Source organism: Salvelinus alpinus, chromosome 13, assembly GCF_045679555.1.
Source record: "Salvelinus alpinus chromosome 13, SLU_Salpinus.1, whole genome shotgun sequence".
Classification (NCBI taxonomy): Eukaryota; Metazoa; Chordata; class Actinopteri; order Salmoniformes; family Salmonidae; genus Salvelinus; species Salvelinus alpinus.
The window spans coordinates 37,342,553-37,360,844 of NC_092098.1; the positions used below are offsets into that span (position 1 = coordinate 37,342,553).

General features: G+C 44.2%; 1 protein-coding gene across 1 annotated transcript in view; it reads right to left on the reverse strand.

Annotated features, from left to right (window-relative positions):
- Positions 1-18,292, reverse strand: part of LOC139536731 (unconventional myosin-VIIa-like) — a 63,532-nt gene that overhangs the window by 33,937 nt on the left and 11,303 nt on the right. Inside the window, exons 4-23 of the mRNA XM_071337329.1 lie at positions 17,786-17,970; positions 17,354-17,475; positions 16,348-16,490; positions 15,541-15,654; positions 14,321-14,474; positions 13,149-13,225; positions 12,912-13,031; positions 12,515-12,657; positions 11,821-12,031; positions 11,177-11,312; positions 10,048-10,154; positions 8,437-8,574; positions 8,079-8,237; positions 7,811-7,903; positions 7,546-7,640; positions 7,020-7,104; positions 6,565-6,783; positions 6,016-6,213; positions 5,657-5,776; positions 5,229-5,435 (exon numbers count right to left, since the gene is read on the reverse strand). Coding sequence (XP_071193430.1) covers positions 5,229-5,435; positions 5,657-5,776; positions 6,016-6,213; positions 6,565-6,783; positions 7,020-7,104; positions 7,546-7,640; positions 7,811-7,903; positions 8,079-8,237; positions 8,437-8,574; positions 10,048-10,154; positions 11,177-11,312; positions 11,821-12,031; positions 12,515-12,657; positions 12,912-13,031; positions 13,149-13,225; positions 14,321-14,474; positions 15,541-15,654; positions 16,348-16,490; positions 17,354-17,475; positions 17,786-17,970 — 2,826 coding nt within the window. The remainder of the gene's footprint in view (positions 1-5,228; positions 5,436-5,656; positions 5,777-6,015; positions 6,214-6,564; positions 6,784-7,019; positions 7,105-7,545; positions 7,641-7,810; positions 7,904-8,078; positions 8,238-8,436; positions 8,575-10,047; positions 10,155-11,176; positions 11,313-11,820; positions 12,032-12,514; positions 12,658-12,911; positions 13,032-13,148; positions 13,226-14,320; positions 14,475-15,540; positions 15,655-16,347; positions 16,491-17,353; positions 17,476-17,785; positions 17,971-18,292) is intronic.

Consider the following 18,292-nt stretch of genomic DNA (forward strand, 5'->3'; position numbering starts at 1 on the left):
CCAACTTTTTTCCCTCATATAGCTTTTTGGTGGCTACAGCTAAAGATGCAGGTGTCATTTGGTTAATGTAAACTCACCCCATTCCGTACAAATGTGCGTAACCGCGACATTCGAACGAGGCTACAAAGAAAACTAATGCGACTGTAGCGACTGTGTTGACTTCAAAATCGGGGGTGTGAACTAGGTTTCTATTCAAGCGTTGATCGACATGGTAATGGCTCTATAGTATTGGAGAAAAGTTGAAAAAACTGACCCTCCGTTACATCTTGACGTGTCATGTCGTAACGTACAGCACGCATAAAGCAACTATTTCTGTCTTACAATCTCTCTCCACCAGGTGTAGCACTTCTCTCATCGTTTAAAAACAAGAAATGGACAGTGACGGGGGTAAGGGGGGATACCTAGTCATTTTTTTCGTCATCATTGCATGCAATCATCATTCTCAAAGCCTCTGTTTACTTCTAAGATCACTTTAGCACCGCCCTAAAAACCCGATTCAAATTCGAGGTATGTAATGACACATTATATAAACTCTTTATAGTGTTTTATTTACATTTTAGAGGCGATAAGGTGATAAGTTGGACAGATCAAGTGAAAAAAGCAATTTTCCCACACGACATCTGTCCTTCTCACTATAACGCATTAGTTTCGCTTCCCCACCCGCCATTTTTAAAAAGACCCGACGGGTCTCATTGCCTTCTTGAATTATGCAGAAACGGGCAGTGTTTAGGTCATGTAATTGATTTTGTTGGAAAGGGGAGAAATTGTGCTTTACAATGGTATTGACATTACAGTTGATCTGGAAGTATTACGTTTTGGGGCGCTAAAATAAGGGCAATTGTACAGACCAAGGCGACGTACGAGTTTACGTTAGTTAGCAAGAAATGTGAATCTCTTTCCTAGCTAGCTAGCTATGCTGAACTAGAACGACTTATCCACAGTTAGCATATCTCTTAGTTGTCAATCAAATGTATTTGGCATTGATCAAATGTGCGGGCAGGCAAGTTCCCATTCAGTTGTCAAAACGTGGGTTGGTACAAGCATGCATTATCAGGCAAGCTGCAGAAGGATGAGTAGGCTACTATTCCCCATCTTATCAGTGCAATTTTTCACGGCCAACTAGCTGAAAAAGTTTGAGAGGGTTTATCTAATGTTCCCTCGTTGGATTTTAGCTAATCTCAGTCTGGATAGCCTTAGTTGTTGCTCTTTTTGATGTGCTTAGGCAACTGAGGGAGAGAGATCCTACCTTTTCATGATTGTTTGAACAATAGGACTGTGAAGTTCCCAAATGTCTCCCGTGGTATTTACATATTTGCAGAAATCCATTCAGGTGGCTTTTGGCGAATGCATTCTAAAGTCGTGCTGTTGCTACTGCCTGTAAAAACACAGTCCAGTTTAAATTGAATGATGGCAGGCCTGTGTGGCAAATGGCTTATTAGCATATCGGCCTACTGTAGCTCTGATTGGCTATGGCACCGGTCTGCATACTCTGGTCCTGGACAAGACGGATGTTTTTATAAAATGTTAATTACTGCAGTTTCTATTAATTGTCCAAAAGCACGGCCGCTTACCCACTCTATATTGCTACAGACTTTTCACAAATGCTTTACTCTACATCATTCCCAAACATTCTATGAATTTTCTGACAAGTGCTGGCTTGTCAGAAAATGTAAAACAAGGTAATCTTTCTGGGGGTGTATATGAACAGATTTGAATAAGATTTAATGTTGCTAAAACGCTGTCAGTTCCACTTTAAATAAAACTGAGTTTTTAAAGGTGAGCGAGTGTTGCGCCTTTTCAATGATAATCTAATTCTGTGGTCGCACCTCGACTCACATTGGTTGAGCGCCCTCCACTTCTTTCCCGCCCAAATCATCTTAAACAGTGGTCACCATGCGGTTGATCGATCTCAAAGGCATTCTTAGTTGATCACCAAACATTTCTGTAAAAAACCCAACGATAAAGCCTTGCGTTGTTATTTTTCTTTATTTGTTTTGCGCTGTTGGTGGTAGGTGCACTTGATTAAGCAGCCCTAGCGCCGGGAATGCAAAGTGTTTCCATTTTGAACCATTTCATATGTCTGAAGCTAGAACTCTGCCTATCGGGCAGGCCCATAGAGCAAACCAAAGTGCACTTATAAGCCTATCGCTAGACAGTAAGATAGCTTATATCACCGTGACTACACAGTTTCCTAACGCCATAGACCACTTGTAAAACTCATTCCATGGAGGGCCGAGTGTCTGCAGGTTTTTGCTCCTCCCATGTACTTGATTGATGAATTAAGGTCACAAATTAGTAAGGAACTCCCCACATCTGGTTTTCTAGGACTTAATTGAAAGAAAATAGGCTGTAAAAATAATCCTTGAATGCACAGCAAAGTGATCATTTAAGATTTCAAAACCATGACTAGAGAGAGACTAAACGAATACAGCAAAGAGCTGTTGTTTTTAAGTAAGTTCATGTTTAAGTTGTTATTCAGCACTGTCAACACCTTGTTCAACACTTTTATAAGCCATAAAATGCACTTTCTCCCAACTTAGACTCACACTGGCTGCAACAACCAGTATAGCAGGGTTTCAATAAGCTTGTGTTGTTATTATTTGCGGGTTGTGTCTCTTTAAATCAAGGAATATTTACCTTTCTCTGATCATAGGAGTAACAACATGAATTGGTGCATGAGGCTGAAATAATGCAGTGCCACTTAAGTTTCGCCATCAGCTGGAAGACTGTGTCCCCTTTTCTCAACAGAGGGAGGGAAAGAGGAGGGAAGGTGAGTCAGGTTAGAGGCGGCCTCACGCTGCCCCCTCCCGTCAGACTGACCGCCAGATGCAGGCTATCAGTCCAGTAAAAAAAAAGCAAATTATTATGCTCACTCTGCTGTGCCTCACAAGTAATACCACACATGATCTATTACAAGTGTGATCAAACAGGCAAAACGTCAGTATAGAGACAAAGTGGAGTTGCAATTCAACGGCTCAGACACGAGACGTATGTATTTAAAACCAGCCACATCGCGGACACTGATGTCTTGCTTCCGGACAAGCTAAACACATTCTTTGCCCGCTTTGAGGATAACACAGTGACACCGACGCCGACGTGAGTAAGACATTTAAACGTGTTAACCCTTGCAAGGCTGCCTGTCTAGACGGCATCCCTAGCCGCAACCTCAGAGCATGAGCAGACCAGCTGGCTGGTGTTTTTACGGACATATTCAATCGCTCCCTATCCCAGTCTGCTGTACCCACATGCTTCAAGATGGCCACCATTGTTCCTGTACCAAAGAATTCAAAGGTAACTGAACTAAATGACTATCGCCCCGTAGCACTCACTTCTGTCATCATGAAATGCTTTGAGAGACTATTCAACGATCATATCACCTTACATGGCACCCTAGACCCACTTCAATTCGATTAAAGCCCCAACAGGTCCACAGACGATGTAATCGCCATCACACTGCCCTATCCCATCTGGACAAGAAGAATACATATGTAAGAATGCTGTTCATTGACTACAACTCACCATTCAACACCACAGTACCCTCTAAGCTCATCATTAAGCTCGAGGCCCTGGGTCTGAACCTCGCCCCGTGCAATTGGGTCCTGGACTTCCTGACGGACCGCCCCCAGGTGGTGAAGGTAGGAAACAATACCTCCACTTTGCTGATCCTCAACACTGGGGCCCCACAAGGGTGTGTGCTCAGCCCCCTCCTGTACTTCCTGTTCACCCATGTCTGTGTGGCCAAGCACGCCTCCAACTCAATCATCAAGATTGCAGATGACACAGCAGTAGTAGGCTTGATTACCAACAACAGCGAGACAGCCTATAGGGAGGAGGTGAGGGCTCTGGGAATGTGGTGCCAGGAAAACAACCTGTCACTCAACGTCAACAAAACAAAGGAGATGATCGTGGACTTCAGGAAACAGCAGAGGGAGCACCCCCCTATCCACATCAACGGGACAGCAGTGGAGAAGGTGGGAAGTTTTAAGTTCCTTGGCGTACACATCACGGATAAACTGAAATGGTCCACCCACACAGACAGTGTGGTGAAGAACCTCAGGAGGCTGAAGAAATTTGGCTTGTCTCCTAAAATACTCACAAACTTTTACAGTTTACAATTGAGAGCATCCTGTCGGGCTGTATCACCGCCTGGTATGGCAACTGCACCGCCCACAACAGCATCGGTGGCAGACTACCTGCCCTCCAAGAAACCTACAGCACCTGATGTCACAGGAAGGCCAAAAAGATCATCAAGGATATCAACCACCTGAGCCACGGCCTGTTCACCCCGCTATCATCCAGAAGGTGAGGTCAGTACAGGTGCATCAAAGCGGGGACCGAGAGACTGAAAAACAGCTTCTATCTCAAGGCCATCAGACTGTTAAATAGCCATCACTAGCACAGAGAGGCTGCTGCCTATACACACAGACTTGAAACCCTTGGCCACTTTAATAAATGGAACACTAGTCACTTTAATAATCTCACTTTAATAATGTTAACATATCTTACAATACTCATCTCATATGTATATACTGTATTCTATACTATTCTACTGTATCTTAGTCTATGCTGCTCTGACATTGCTCGTCCAAATATTTATATATTCTTAATTCCATTTCTTTACTTAGATTTGTGTGTATATGTTGTGAAATTGTTAGATATTACTTGTTAGCTGCACTATCGGAACTAGAAGCTGAAGCATTTCGCTACACCCGCAATAACATCTGCTAAACACGTGTATGTGACGAATAAAATTTGATTTGATATACCAACAATCTTGAAATATAATTTCAAAATGGTCTGGAACAACAACATTGGCAGGGCAATTCAAGCAAAGCCAACATGCAGTGATTATGTATTAGGCCTATAGCCTAGTGCACAAACCTCATTGCTACAGAGCAGTTTTTAATTGGTTAATGTTTCATGGACTTATGTTTTTTAGGTCATGTTTCCAAAAAATTCTGAGCGGTTGATCTCAGATTGTATTTTGTCCCAGAAAGTTATCACTTATCTAAATGTGTCTGAAATTGATTGTGTAACTCCATGAAGATTTGTGCAGGAAATGTAAACATGCTAATTCTGGGGGATATTAATAATTAATTTGTAAGGGGGGTAGCTTTTGTGGGGTTGTGTTAATGTTGAATGAGAAACTCATGACTCAGGCTCATGTGAAAAGCTGTAGGACCACAATGGCGAAAACACACGATAGGTCAAAAGTCAGGTCAACTCACCAGCTGGTCGCCCTCGTCCTCGTGGAAGAGCAGCGGCTGTTTGAGCGGGCGCCGCACATAGGTGTGCGTGGTGGTGCCCTGGAAGTAGGTGGCGGCAAACTTAGAGAACTTGTACTCCGACAGGTCTTCTTCCTCGTCGTCAGGCAGAGGGAGAGCCTCGTCCAAGTCCTCCTCCTCCCCCTCGGCCCGCGGAGCCACCTCCAGGTCCTATAACACACCCATGTAAGCAGGCACAGCGACACAGAGGCATGCACGGAGGGAGGGAAGCAGGCACAGAGGCATGCAAGGAGGGAGGGAAGCAGGCACAGAGACACAGAGGCATGCATGGAGGCAGGCAGACAGGCAGGTGCACCCACCCACGCACACACACAGACATAGCCTATACAACAAGGCACACACACACACCTTACATCTACACCCCTACTCACCTCGAAGCCGGCCGGCCCCTGTCCCTCCAGGTTGGGCAGTGCCCCTGTGTTCCCCAGGAAGCCAAACATCTGGTCCACCATGTCTGAGTGGTCCACTGGCTGCTGCCTCTCCCGCTCCACCTGTTGGGTTGAGTTATTAACACAAACAATGTGTTATATGTTTGATATTGTCCAAGGTAGCGCCAGTATGTGTAGCCTGGTCCCAGATTGACCTGTTTGTGCTGTCTTGCCACATCTATGGTCATTGTCACATTACAGTCCATTTTGGTTCATTGACACCAATGCATGAATAAGTGAACATTTGTCTAAAGTAGAAGTTAAGATTCACCTCTAAGTAACCAATTAGCTGCTTCAGATACCTGTTCCACCAGCTCCTTCTTCCGTCGTGCCTCCTCCCGTGCCTCCTTCTCCCTCTGCTCCTCCTGACGGGTCAGCTCGGCCAGGCGCTCCTGGTGACTCCTCTCGGCCTCAGCCCGCGCCCGCCGCGCCGTCATCTGATTCATCAGGCGCTCCTCCTCAGCCAGACGCTGGCCCTCCGCCTCTTGACGCCGCCGGTGCTGAGAAAGGGGCAAGAGTTGTTTAATTACTTACAAAATCTCTTAAATGTTTTTAAATATTCCTAGATGTCAAAGTAATGTAACAGGAAGTAAACAGGTAACAAAATATTCAGTAAATTGAAAAAGCAGAAGCGAAGGAGCTTAGATAAAATAGCCTTGAGTCCATGAAAGTACAATAATCTAAAGATATCTGTGTGTTTTCAGTCACTGAGTTTCTGCTCTGTTACACTATAGGACATACAGTATGAGTCTTATATTTTGCCCCTCCTGCCTTACTTTAGCCCTGTTGATTTGCTGTGTGTGTCTACCTCTGTGTGTATGAGTATGCATGTGAGTAGCGTAATATCTTACCTCTGCCCTGAGTCTCTGGGTAACCCTCCGCGCGATCATGCCCCGGGCGTATGCCTGGATGGTGATCACCGCATGCAGCTGCCGCCAAAAGGACCGCCTCACCATGAAACCACGGCAACGGGCCTGTATTTGGGTGACGCGTGTTTTGGCCAATTGGTAGGTGACAAAAAGTTTCCTTGACCTATAGAGGGCTTGGAGGCGCAGGAAGCCCACTCTCATCTGGATAGGAGACACCAAACACCAACATAACACAAATATAACGTTCTAACAACATAACTACACCAATATAACACAAAAATAACGTTATAGCAACATAACTACAACCCATAACTATGGAACATGCTTTTAAGGAACGTCCAATGAATGTCATTCCTGGCCAGGGATACGTCCAAGTGAACCGTCCAGGAAATGGATGATTGTGAAATGTCAGTAACCATGGCGATAGAGGAACTCACTGCACTGTAGTCCTTCCTGCACCGATAGCCACGCCATGTCTTCTGAATGAGTGTCACTGACCTCCTCACCCTCAGGAAGTTAGTCCTGGAAAACATACAGGGGGGAGAGAGGGAGAGGTGCATATAAAAACATATGATAGCATTCTGTAGTGCTCAACCGCAACATACAGTATGTGCATTAACATGTCCAGTCAATTCAACGGCAGTATCTGAATTAGAATTATTAGGAAGAAAGTTTTAAAAAATGTCCATAAAATATGGATAAACAAAATAAAGTTATCAACTTGAAGAGGATCCTTCACTGCACCACTTCTGCTCTCCACCCCCACCGCCTGTCCCCTCTCCCCCTCCTCACCCTCCCTTCCTCCATTGTTCCCCTCTTCTTCTCCTCCCTCACTCCCCACCTCTGTCCTTTCCCCCTTGTCCCCCACCCCTGCTCCATCTCTCCTTCTCCTCCCCCCTCCTCTCCCCCTGTCTCTCTGTACCCTTCACTTTCAACCCTCCCCTCTCTCCCCTTCTTCCTCACCTTTCCTTCATTCCTCTTACAGCCTTTTGAATAAGGATGACCTTGTCGGTGATGGCCTTGTCCCTCTCTATCTCCAGCTGCATGTCATGGTGGTCCTGAAATGGAGAGGGAGGGGAGGAGCGACATAGAGAGGATAGGGGGGAGAGGAGAGAGAGAGAGAGCATTGTTTTATCGTAATACGTAATTTGTGTAATAATGTAGGTGAAAATATGTTGTTTATCAACCAGATAAGCATGTCGATTTGCAATCTATAAAATCCAGACACCTTGAGAAAGATCTTGGTCTTCCCAATCTGCCAGTCATCATCTCGTCCAAGAACTGCCTCCACTATCTTCTGACATGTCCCTCTCAGGTCCTCCTATGAGAAAACAGCAGGGGATGAATGACACCTCTCTCAACCAATAACCATCCTGAAGTAGAGTAACAGAACATAGTAATATCATTTTCTTATTGGACAAGTCCAGGAGGCCCTCCCTGTTTCAGTCTGGTTTCTTTCATTTGGTGCCTAATCAACAGGGTCCAGCTCTGCTCACCTGTCTGTTTGCAGGTTTGACTCCGGGCATGAGAACGCGGTAGCGGTCTACAAACTCTCCGAAGGTGTATCTGATGGGGTAACCGGCGCGCCTGATACGAATGGTCTCCATCATCCCAGAGTACCTCAGTTGACGCACACACAGCTCCCTGTCAAACAGCTAGATGGACAGACAGACGGACAGAGTTAACAAAGTGAACAGCCGTAAGAGAATGGTAAACGAACATCGTGACACACACAAGCATGGATGCGAACACACACACAAACACACAGATACACAGGCATGTACACACACAGGCAGGTACACACGCACAAACACACAATATTTCATGCTAGTATGTTCCTCAGGTTGGACTCACCATGGGTTTCTTGAGCTCGTTGGGTTTGATGCAGCGCACGAAGAAAGGCTGACACGCATTGAGGGTTCTCATCAGCAGCTCCAGAGAACGCTTGAACTGGCTGCTCAGAGTAGGGGACCGCTTCCTGGTCTCCACACCCTGCCAAAACACACACGAACACGCACACACACACACACACACACATTTACAGTACCAGTGAAAAGTTTGGACACACCTACTCATTCAAGGTTTTTCTTTATTTGTACTATTTTCTAAATTGTAGAATAATAGTGAAGACATCAAAACTATGACTGTTGTTTCTCTTTGCTTATTTGACCTGTTCTTGCCATAATATGGACTTGGTCTTTACCAAATAGGGCTATCTTCTGTATACCAACCCTACCTCGTCACAACACAACTGATTGGCTCAAATGCATTAAGAAGGAAAGAAATTCCACAAATGAACTTTTAAGAAGGCACACTTGTTAATTGAAATGTATTCCAGGTGACTACCTCATGAAGCTGGTTGAGAGAATGCCAAGAGTGTGCAAAGGGTGGCTACTTTGAAGAATCTCAAATATAAAATATATTTTGATTTGTTTAAAAAAAATGTTGGTTACTACATGATTCCATATGTGTTGTTTCATGTCTTCACTATTATTCTACAATGTAGAAAATAGTAAAAATAAAGAAAAACCCTTGAATGAGTACTGTATACAGTATACCATACATTTAAATGAACGTTTTACAGCAGGGAATCCTACAGATTGTTTAAATGTAGGTGTAAACTCTAAACGCCACTTTAAATAACAGTGTTTCTCAAATAGTCGATCAGGACCCCCTGGCGGGTTGTGGCCAGTTCATGCTTGGTTGCAGTGTCAAATGATGTGGCCACAGGATAAAATATTTGAGAATCACTGTTTTAATATTAGTACCACTGGGGTGAAGACTGAAAAGAAAGAGGGACAGAAAGGTTTGAGTTCCACAGAGGATGGATGGATGGAGGGGGTTTTGGGGTAAGCACAAGCTACACAAGGTTTGACATTGGTGGCAGCAGTGGGATCTGGGTTTTACCACAGTAGGAATGGCCGTTGTTTACCTTTGGAGGAGGAGTGGTGGGCGGCAGATAGCCACAAAGAAACTGAGGCCAGACAGAAACATAGAACACAACCACAAAGAGAGAAATGGAGAGAATGACAGAGGAAGATTGAGAGACGAAGAGAAGGGAGTGGTGGTATTAGCCTAATGCTACAGTATGTGAAAGAAGAATAGTAAAGAAGAGAAAGAATCGAGAGTGATCGCTTGATGACATCATCACTGGGAAACAGGAAGCCCCTGACTATGGGCCACAAAAGATGTCATAACCATAGAGAAAGAAGTGAGTAGACTTATAAAATGGCCACCGCTCTAACCACTACAGACCCATTGACTTGACTGGGGAGGCACATTCTAGTTATTGTATTCTATGGTCGAAATCTTGTCTGGAATTCCACCATTTGCTTTCATGGCCTATTCTTAGTCTTTCTCCCTCTTGCTTAGTAGACACAGCCTGGCGGAGTGAGTGGGGAAAATACATTCAAGGAGTCATCATAACATCATCACTATGCGACCACCAGACATGTTATCTCTCACCATGGCGACATCAGCCTGAAAGATCTGCTTGATGAACTTGTTCTTGGAGGAGTGTACCAGCTGGATGATGTCAGTATGGAGGCTGTCACGATTCTTCTCCAAGAAGCCTGAAACAACACAGGAGTCAGTAATGCTCAATTCCAAAACAACCTCTAGCCCGAGCCCTTACCTATGCACTTGTGGAGAAACTGTACATGGAGTCTATAGGAGGGCGACGGGGAGCTATTACCACATTGCTTACACCTGGCATATCCTTTCTATGGTATAGGGGCTAGGGGTTACACCTGGCATATCCTTTCTATGGTATAGGGGCTAGGGGTTACACCTGGCAGATCCTTTCTATGGTATAGGGGCTAGGGGTTACACCTGGCAGATCCTTTCTATGGTATAGGGGCTAGGGGTTACACCTGGCAGATCCTTTCTATGGTGTAGGGGTTACACCTGGCAGGTCCTTTCTATGGTATAGGGGCTAGGGGTTACACCTGGCATATCCTTTCTATGGTGTTGGGGCTAGGGGTTATACCTGGCATATCCTTTCTATGGTATAGGGGCTAGGGGTTACACCTGGCAGATCCTTTCTATGGTGTAGGGGTTACACCTGGCAGGTCCTTTCTATGGTGTAGGGGCTAGGGGTTACACCTGGCATATCCTTTCTATGGTATAGGGGCTAAGGGTTACACCTGGCATATCCTTTCTATGGTATAGGGGCTAGGGGTTACACCTGGCAGATCCTTTCTATGGTGTAGGGGTTACACCTGGCAGGTCCTTTCTATGGTGTAGGGGCTAGGGGTTACACCTGGCAGATCCTTTCTATGGTGTAGGGGTTACACCTGGCATATCCTTTCTATGGTATAGGGGCTAGGGGTTCCACCTGCCAGATCCTTTCTATGGTGTAGGGGTTACACCTGGCAGATCCTTTCTATGGTGTAGGGGCTAGGGCTTGATTTGATATTAAGCATTTGACCAACTAGTAGATTTGCTGGAGTTCAATACTTTTTCTTCTGACCGTTAACCAACCAAATCCTACTACATGGAGCGTTGGTGACTTTCTTATGTGATTGCAATGACTTAGAGGTATACATGTAAGCATTGGGTTGAGTATGAAGCCAATGCCTTAGAATAGGTCTACCTCTGGTCTCGTAATGGACCACCCCAGCAAAGTGCTGGATGCCAAACTGGGTCATGTAGGTGTTCTTAGGAGGGTGGTAGTTGGTGTTGAGTTTGTGCTGAGAGTTGAGTTTATACAACATGGTGGCGTCTGTTCCCTGAGAGACACAAACAGAGAAAAAACATTTAGGCTGCGTCTGAAATTATAACCTCTTCCCTATATGGTCCTATGTAGTTCAGTTCGTAGAGCATTGCGCTTGCAACATCAGGATAGTGGGTTCGATTCCCGGGACCACCCGTACGTAAAATGTATGCATGTATGACTGTAAGCTGCTTTGGATAAAAGTGATTGGTAAATGGTATATTATATTATAATATAATGACCACAAAAAAAAAAAATTCAATAGCACTTTATAACCCATTCAAAGGCAAAGTCATAATCAGGTTACAATTGAAATGTTTAGTTGCACCGTGGTCTTGGTATGCAATACGGCAATCCTCTCTGCATGACTCCTAGCGATAATCTGTCACAAAATCGGTACCTTGTTACAGGGTTTAAAAAAATACTTTATAGTGCCTGTAACTGTCCACCCCCTCTTACAATACCTAAACTCAATATGCATATGAATTGACCGACAATGGTAAGGTGCCATATTGGTACTGTACCTTGGGGAACTTGCTCTCCTCGTCTATGAGAGATATGATGTTCATGGGTTTATTGGCGATCATATCCAGGGCATCCTGGTTGTCGGTGAACTCGATATGTTGCCAGTTGATGTCCTCTAGGTTGTACTCCTCCTGCTCCAGCTTGAACACATGCCTCACAAAGAACTGCTGCAGGTTCTCATTGGCAAAGTTGATGCACAGCTGCTCAAAGCTTCAGGGAAGAATGAACATAGCGAGAGCGGGTCATTCTGCAGCCAATTCATTTAGGGTTGTGTGTGTGTCCTCACTTTGATCGTAAAACGTGTCAGTGTGTGTGTGATTCAAGTGTGTGTGAGGTTGTGTGTGATTATCGTTGGCAAAATTGATGCACAGCTTCTCAAAGCAACAGGGAAGGAATGTAGCCAGAGCCGGTCACTGGACAGCCAATCGAGTTCAGCTATACTGGTAAACCATGCAGTGAGCATGTCAACCGCCAAATCAAATAAAGAGGCTGTCGCTTTCATCTGACTTTAGTCGGGCACATACTATTGTCATCCAATTTTTCAACAGAGAATGGAATTCATAACAATGATTATGTCATGGTATGTCATGTTCAGTTCTAATGTACCCTAAATGGACAACAAAGCTTTTAGACTTTAGAATTTGAAACAAATGCCAAAACATCCCCAAAGCTTGCGTCAGTGAGAGGACCCACCTGTTGACAGTAAAGTTCTCAAAGCCGAAGATGTCGAGCAGGCCGATGGACCTCCTTACGATCTTACTCTCACAGGACGGAGGTCTAAAGATGGCCGCGTTGATCTTGTCCACGATCCACACAAACAGCCTCCCATAGATACCCTGGGACAGGAGGGACGATTTTCATTTACACTGTGTGTGTGTGTTGTTGTTGTTGTGGTGTGTGTGTGTGTGTCTACACAAACAAGCGCCCGTAGATACTTTGGGAGAGACAGTTTATTAGACAGGAAGGAACATTAACCTTCTGTGAAGGAACAGATTTAGTAGTGTGTGTGTGTGTGTGAGAGTGTGTGTTCTCACTTTGATACTAAAATGTGTGCGTGTTCCATTGCATGCGTGTGTGTGAGGGTCCTGACCTTGACGAAGGCGTTCCTGACGTCCAGGCCCTGTTCCATGCTGAGGGGAGTGGACACACTCTCGCCCCGGGTGATCAGGGTACGCGTGGTTAGACATGACATTACGTCCTTAGGGTCCACCTACACAACAATACAACAACATACTGTAGTAGAGTACAACAATACAATACTCAAACACTGTGATGAATTCTACAGTACAAGCCCAGCACAGAGATGGTGTAAGTTACTACTACCCACCTCCATCAGAGATGCAGCAGTGGACAGGTCTGGAGATTGCACCACCACACAGGCATCCAGGTTCTCATAGGTATGGGCTGTTGGAGTGTGTGTTTGCAAGGGGGAGAAAAGGGGGAAAGCAAGTGAAGAGTTTCATTCCAAAACGCTATATCCACCACATCTGTATTTTTTTCATCCCAAATGATTTCTTATGGGTACCTTCATGTTTGTGTAAAATATTACTGTTCTCAGATTTCTTATTTCTACATTTCAGATGTGTATTAAAATGGGTTTTGTTGTAAAACGCTATATATCAATTGTTTAGCTGGAATGGAATGTTCGTATCCTGTATATTTGACTGTGATTTGTGGTTGTCACCTAGCTATCTTAAGATGAATGCACTTACTGTAAGTCGCTCTGAAATAAGAGCATCTGCTAAACGACTAAAATGTAAATATTTTACATACGGATCTTATATTATTGTATTGATTCATAAAAAAATAAACATTTTATTGATGACACAAATGTATCATTTGTACAGTTCTTTATTACAAATGTAGTTATTTATCACATTTAGCTATGTAAAACCTAGCACTACTACTTATTAATCTGTTAGTGAGGCGGATATATAGTGTTTTGCAACAAAACATGATTATTTGTCTCTCTGAATTGAAACCATCAAGTGATAGATTTTAAACAAATACATGTCTGTCATTGAACATCCCCATGTCATGATTAGTTAGTGAAAAAACACCAATCTCTTTCATAATTTCTTTAAGCAATCTAATTTACCAACATTTCTGAAAATGGATATATAGCATTTTGGAATGAAACCCTTCAAGTCAATTATGTAAGTCAATTATCCAAGTGCATTTATAACTTCTAACCCAATAGCTAACTTGTAGTCACGTGTCAGTTTTGGAAGACTACTCCTCTATAAACCTGTAACCAAATTCAAGTGAGAACAAGAGAGGGATTAACAACTTCCTCAAGGGTAATATCCCCTCACTTTTGCTGCTCCCACAAGTGATCTTTTATAACACTTTCAATATTTAAAAGATCACTTGTGGGAGCAGCAAACAGTGCATGAATATAAGCCTTTTTTATAAATAGTTGCCCAGCTCCTGTGTCGAGTTTGAAGGCATTGTATTGTGCGTCAACACTCTCTTTCCAAAATGGCCACCTCAGCTCACCCTCGTAGCGCAGGTTGCCCATGTGCAGGATGGCCGCCAGTAGTTTGGAGATCTCCCAGTTCTCTGTCTCTGTGAACATCAGCACCTTCATGGCCGACAGGATGCTGGAGTAATCCTTTAGGTCATCACGGCCATCACATTTCGTACAGTTCCCCTGGAGAGGGACATACACATACTGTATAGCCATTCATTATCTATACTGTATAGCACATTCATTATCTATACTGTATAGCACATTCATTATCTATACTGTATAGCACATTCATTATCTATACTGTATAGCCATTCATTATCTATACTGTATAGCCATTCATTATCTATACTGTATAGCACATTCATTATCTATACTGTATAGTAGATTCATTATCTATACTGTATAGTACATTCATTATCTATACTGTATAGCACATTCATTATCTATACTGTATAGTACATTCATTATCTATACTGTATAGCACATTCATTATCTATACTGTATAGCACATTCATTATCTATACTGTATAGCCATTCATTATCTATACTGTATAGTACATTCATTGTCTATACTGTATAGTACATTCATTATCTATACTGTATAGTATATTCATTATCTATACTGTATAGCACATTCATTATCTATACTGTATAGTACATTCATTATCTATACTGTATAGTACATTCATTATCTATACTGTATAGCACATTCATTATCTATACTGTATAGCACATTCATTATCTATACTGTATAGTACATTCATTATCTATACTGTATAGTACATTCATTATCTATACTGTATAGTACATTCATTATCTATACTGTATAGCACATTCATTATCTATACTGTATAGTACATTCGTTATTGCCCATGCACAGGATGGACGACAGTAGTTTGGAGATCTCCCAGTTCTCTGTCTCTGTGAACATCAGCACCTTCATGGCCGACAGGATGCTGGAGTAATCCTTTAGGTCATCACAGCCATTATTTTTGATTAAACTCTTTACTATTGATATTGGTTATTGTACTGCAATATTGAGGAAGTTAGCTCATGAGCATTTTGCTGCACCTTTTATACCTGCTGTAAACTGTGTACGTGACAAATAACATTGGATTTGATATATACTGTGAGTTATATAAATAAACACATGCACACACACGCAAGCACACACACACACCGGTATACACATATACAGTAGGAGCTAGACGCATGGACACACACCCCGCTCACACCCACTACTCACCATGGTGAGGTAGGAGTAGTCAGTGGCGAGGCCCAGGCCCAGCTTGGTCTTCAGCTCTGGGGCCATGCCCCGCAACATACAGTAGAAGATGTGATAGTTCCTCTCATCCGCAGCCTGGAGGGGAGAATAACACAGCAGGGTCGAGTTCATAGGGTAAAAAACAAAAGAAAACTGTCAAAACGGGAAACTGTCTGCAAACTCAAGACTTCTCCAGTATGTACTGTTCTATTCCACTCTATAGCCCCTCTCCCTGGACCCTTACCTGTCTGCAGACCCTATAGCCCCTCTCCCTGGACCCTTACCTGTCTGCAGACCCTATAGCCCCTCTCCCTGGACCCTTACCTGTCTGCAGACCCTATAGCCCCTCTTCCTGGACCCTTACCTGTCTGCAGACCCTATAGCCCCTCCCCCTGGACCCTTACCTGTCTGCAGACCCTATAGCCCCTCTTCCTGGACCCTTACCTGTCTGCAGACCCTATAGCCCCTCTCCCTGGACCCTTACCTGTCTGCAGACCCTATAGCCCCTCTCCCTGGACCCTTACCTGTCTGCAGACCCTATAGCCCCTCTCCCTGGACCCTTACCTGTCTGCAGACCCTATAGCCCCTCTCCATGGACCCTTACCTGTCTGCAGACCCTATGGACCCTTACCTGTCTGCAGACCCTATAGCCCCTCTCCCTGGACCCTTACCTGTCTGCAGACCCTATAGCCCCTCTCCATGGACCCTTACCTGTCTGCAGACCCTATAGCCCCTCTCCCCGGACCCTTACCTCTGCAGACCCTATAGCCCCTCTCCCTGGACCCTTACCTGTCTGCAGACTCTGGACTTCTCCAGAAGATACTGTTCTATCTTTGCCCCCTCGATTGCACCTCTCTTGTTAAAGTGGATGTCGATGTATTTCCCAAAGCGACTGGAGTTGTCATTCCGGATGGTCTTAGCATTCCCGAACGCTGCATGGATGAAAGATTAAAGTCCAGACTTAGTGTAACAGATGCAGTTCAGTGAACAATGCTTACATGATGAACCACCTTGCCTGAGACCTGAAGAGTATTGTGGCATGCAGTATACCAGGGTTTCCAACCCTGGTCAGATAGTCACATTAGCTAACAGAGACATAGCTAATACAGTCCACATGTAGAATATACAGACGGAAACTTCAGAACGTGCAAATGAGGCTTTAGACATGGATAGGAGGCCCAATTGTTTTGTTATTTCCGGGTCACACCAGGTGTTAATGCCAGCTTGGCATAGACAGGTGAATGAATGCCCTGCCTGACTTAAGCTGTACACCAAATTGTCAGATCACTACTCATGGCCTGGAAGGTGTTTCCTTCATCCCTGTACTTGTTCCAGGGAAAGCATGCAAGTCATGAAGCTGTCTTTTAAGGACTCTTTGAAGAATGCATCCCAAGTTCAGCTTTTCCTACACAGCTTCTGAGATTCTAGCCTACAAATCATAAACAAACCCCAAACCTGCCCCTGAGGTAGCTTGGAGCGAGTGTACAGTATCTCTGTATTCTACACAACACCACATTTGCCTTGCCAAGTAACATGAGGGCAAGTTGGCTAAGGCAGCGACAGACAGCAAGCACCCTAGCTATTACATTTCATCAGTGCTGCTGAGTGGATATACTGTAGTTAGTCTCACAAAATTCAATAGAATACTGGTATGGACATTGGATTCCATGGAAACATAACTACAAGACAGCCATCTTGGTCAGGAAATGTTTTCAATTAAACTGGTTTGGAATTTGACCAAGATGGCTGCCATTAATAGCCCATTCTAGTGTCTCATCTCAATGTTGAGTCTGACCTTCCAGTATGGGGTTGGCCTCCAGGACCTGTTGCTCAATCCAGGAGTGTTGTCCACTGATGGCTGCCAGGAACTGCAGGATCAACTTGGTGCTCTCTGTCTTACCTGCCCCAGACTCACCACTGAGGAACACAGGAGGAGATGCAATACTTTATGTATAGAAGCAGGCAGACAGGCAGACAGACAGACACGCATGCACGCACACCCACCACACACATGTAAATACAGAAACTCAAACACATGCACACTTAAATAGAGAAACCCAAATGCGCTCGCTCGCTCACTCACTCACTCACTCACTCACTCACTCACTCACTCACTCACTCAGTCACTCAGTCACTCAGTCACTCACTCAGTCACTCACTCACACACTCACTCACTCACTCACTCTCGCACGCATGCACGCACACACACACACACAAATACACTAACCTGATGATGCAGCACTGGTCCTTGTTGTTCCTCTGCATGTTGAAGTAGCAGTTGTCTGCTATGGCAAAGATGTGAGGTGGCATCTCCCCAATCTTCTTATTGGTGTACAGGCGGATCTGGTCTGGAGTGTAGATGGGCAGCAGCTGGTAAGGGTTTACCGCCACCAGAATCGACCCTGTGTAAGTCTGCAGGCAGAGGTCAAAGTCAAAAGGTGAAATGGTCAAGGTTCATGCCAAGATGAGGGCAACCATGTTCTCCCTGAGGATTTAGCGATAACTTGATTTGTCGCTAGTGATAGCATGATTTGTTGCTAGCGATAGCACAATTTGTCACTTTCTTTCACTGGGATTGTGATTAGGCTAGTCACTAGGCTCGTGATCACTGAGATAATGTATTGTGAGCCTGATGAAGATTGATCATTTAAATTTAGAACTACAAAATCATTGGAAGTTGAGATTGAAAATCCCCTTAATGTGCATAATCTAGACATAATAATCAGTCATAATA